This window comes from Octopus bimaculoides, chromosome 20 (assembly GCF_001194135.2).
Source record: "Octopus bimaculoides isolate UCB-OBI-ISO-001 chromosome 20, ASM119413v2, whole genome shotgun sequence".
Lineage (NCBI taxonomy): Eukaryota > Metazoa > Mollusca > Cephalopoda > Octopoda > Octopodidae > Octopus > Octopus bimaculoides.
The window spans coordinates 43,926,351-43,928,883 of NC_069000.1; the positions used below are offsets into that span (position 1 = coordinate 43,926,351).

The 2,533-nt window shown below is 39.0% G+C and overlaps 1 protein-coding gene across 1 annotated transcript in view; it reads right to left on the minus strand.

Moving 5' to 3' along the window:
• Positions 1-2,533, minus strand: part of LOC106882737 (multidrug resistance-associated protein 1) — a 47,043-nt gene that overhangs the window by 28,903 nt on the left and 15,607 nt on the right. The window contains exon 4 of the mRNA XM_052974980.1: positions 402-530. Coding sequence (XP_052830940.1) covers positions 402-530 — 129 coding nt within the window. The remainder of the gene's footprint in view (positions 1-401; positions 531-2,533) is intronic.

The window sequence follows — 2,533 nt, forward strand, 5'->3', positions numbered from 1 at the left end:
GTGTATGAACTTATATATAAATACACACACACACACACACACACACACACACACACACACACACACACAAATAACCAGTCACAAGAACCAATCACAAGGTGTTTGTCAGACTGGAGCTATAGTAGAAGATACTTTCCCATGGTGACACACTGTGATATTGAACCTGGAACCTTATGGTTGGAAAGCAACAACTCGAACTGCTAGCACATACAAGTGAACAATTATGAACATGTAGAGTTTGGAATGATATGGGCTCCAACTGAAATATTTGTGAATACTTTTCAAAGGTCTTTAGTTGTGGCCCTTTGGTCCATAATATTTGGCAGGTCACACTGAGTTTGAACACGGTAAAGTACAAGGGAAATCATCTCCAATGAAAGACAATGGCCTGAATGTCGTACCTTAAGCTCAATCTTGGAATAGAATGGAATGATGTTGACTATCAACTGCATGAACCAGAAAATAAATAGAATCACGGATGAAAGCATTCCTCTTCGGCGCTCAATTTCTGTTAATACAGCAACAACACCCTGAAGAAAATAAAAGAATATGAATCAGAAAAACCATTAGATTTGATAAAGAATTATGAAAGAATCTAAACATGTTACTTCAATGTTTTTGAAGTCTGGGAATAAAAAAAAAGGTGGATTAGTTTTTATGGTTTGTTGGTTTTTCTTCAGAAGACATTTGCGTTCTCCTTCTCCAACCAACAGCACAGAATGGTCAGTTGTTATGTGATATGCGAAGCCAAAATGTCCTATTGTTGTTTTCATCTCTGACCACTTGGTTAACTCAGGATTTGGGGTACCCCAGTACCCCAGTCAGTTGGTGAACCACTGACTTCGTATAAATTTCTATTACATAATATAATTTTAACTTACACACACACACACACACAGATAATGTGTTGGAGCAGGTGAAATCTATTGAACTGAATATAGGAGATATTTCCTGTAGATCATTTCTTTTATTCTTTTACTTATTTCAGTCAGTTGACTGTGGCCATGCTGGAGCACTGCCTTTAGTGGAAGTAATTGATGCCAGGACTTATTCTTTGTAAGCCTAGTATTTATTCTATCGGCCTCTTTTGCCAAACCGCAAAGTTATGGCTTTGTAAAGGTTAATTACACTACCTGAAGTATAAGAACAAGTGTGGCTGTGTGGTAAGAAGCTTGATTCTCAACCACATGGTTCTATGGCACCTTGGGCAAGTGTCTTCTACTATAGCCACGGGCCGACCAAAGCCTTGTGAGTGGATTTGGTAGATGGAAACTGAAAGAAGCCCATCGTGTGTGTGTGTGTGTTTTTGCTCCACAACTGCTTGACAGCCAGGTCTGGTGTGTTTAAGTCCCTATAACTTAAAGATTCAGCAAAAGGGACAGAGAGGATAAGTATCAGGCTTTAAAAAAATGATTAGGGGTCGATTCATTTGACTAAAAATTCTTCAAGGCAGGGCCCCAGCATGGCTGCTCTCCAATGATTGAAACAAGTGAAAAAAAAACCAAAAAAAAAGATATTGAGTATTTTAATTATTATGTGAAAGCATTGTACTTGGAAACAAGTGCACAAGAATACAGAGAGCAGCTTTCAGATATAAATACCTGGGTAGAAACGGCCTTGAACAGGTTAATATCAAAGAAATTCTAATATGTATAGATTCTGATGACTCATTGAATCCCGTGTTCCATAAACACTCAAACACCTGTAACCTGAACTTGCGATCCATGAGTCAGCAGTTAAATCTTTTATCTTCACCTCCACTTCTGAATGAAAGAAGTCTAGGTTTCTTTCTTTCATTTCTCACACAAAGAAGAAAGAAATGAGAACGACAAACAAGACAAATAACTAATATGCAGAATATCGTTCATTTAGTTCCCATACTTTCATTTCTTTTTATGTGTTTATTATGTTTGTATTTTAGTTTTTGTAGCCCACAAGAAGCAAAATATAAGAATAAAAATATTAATGGTTGAGTAGTAAGAGGTGTACTTCTCAGCTGTATGGTTCCAGGTTCAGTCCCACTATGGGGTACCTTGGCTAGGTGTTGTCCACTATAGGCCCAGGTCAACCAAAGCATTGTGAGTGAATATGAGAGACAAACAGAAAGAAGCTGGTCGTGTGTGTGTGTGTGTATGTGTGTTGGTCCCCCATGGGGATGACCCCCTTCGGTCATGAATGACCCTGGGATTGCACCTAGAAAGTTACCCTCCGAGAGAGGTTGTTTATGAAAGACCAGCAGTCACTCATGCATACCAGCCTCCCTTCTCCATGCCACTGATGTTACTCAAGGGAAAGGCAAAGGGGCCGATACAGCTTGGCACCAGTGATGTCACAACTCATTTCTACAGATGAGTGAACTGGAGCAACGTGAAATAAAGTGTCTTGCTCAAGAACAAAACACACAGCCTGGTCTGGGAATCAAACTTCAAGCTGCAGCCCTTTGTGCTAAAACATAACTTAGCCACTGAACAATAGAGAATGATAAAATAGCAACTGAAATAAGTATAGGAGTCAATGTGACTGATTAAAAAGC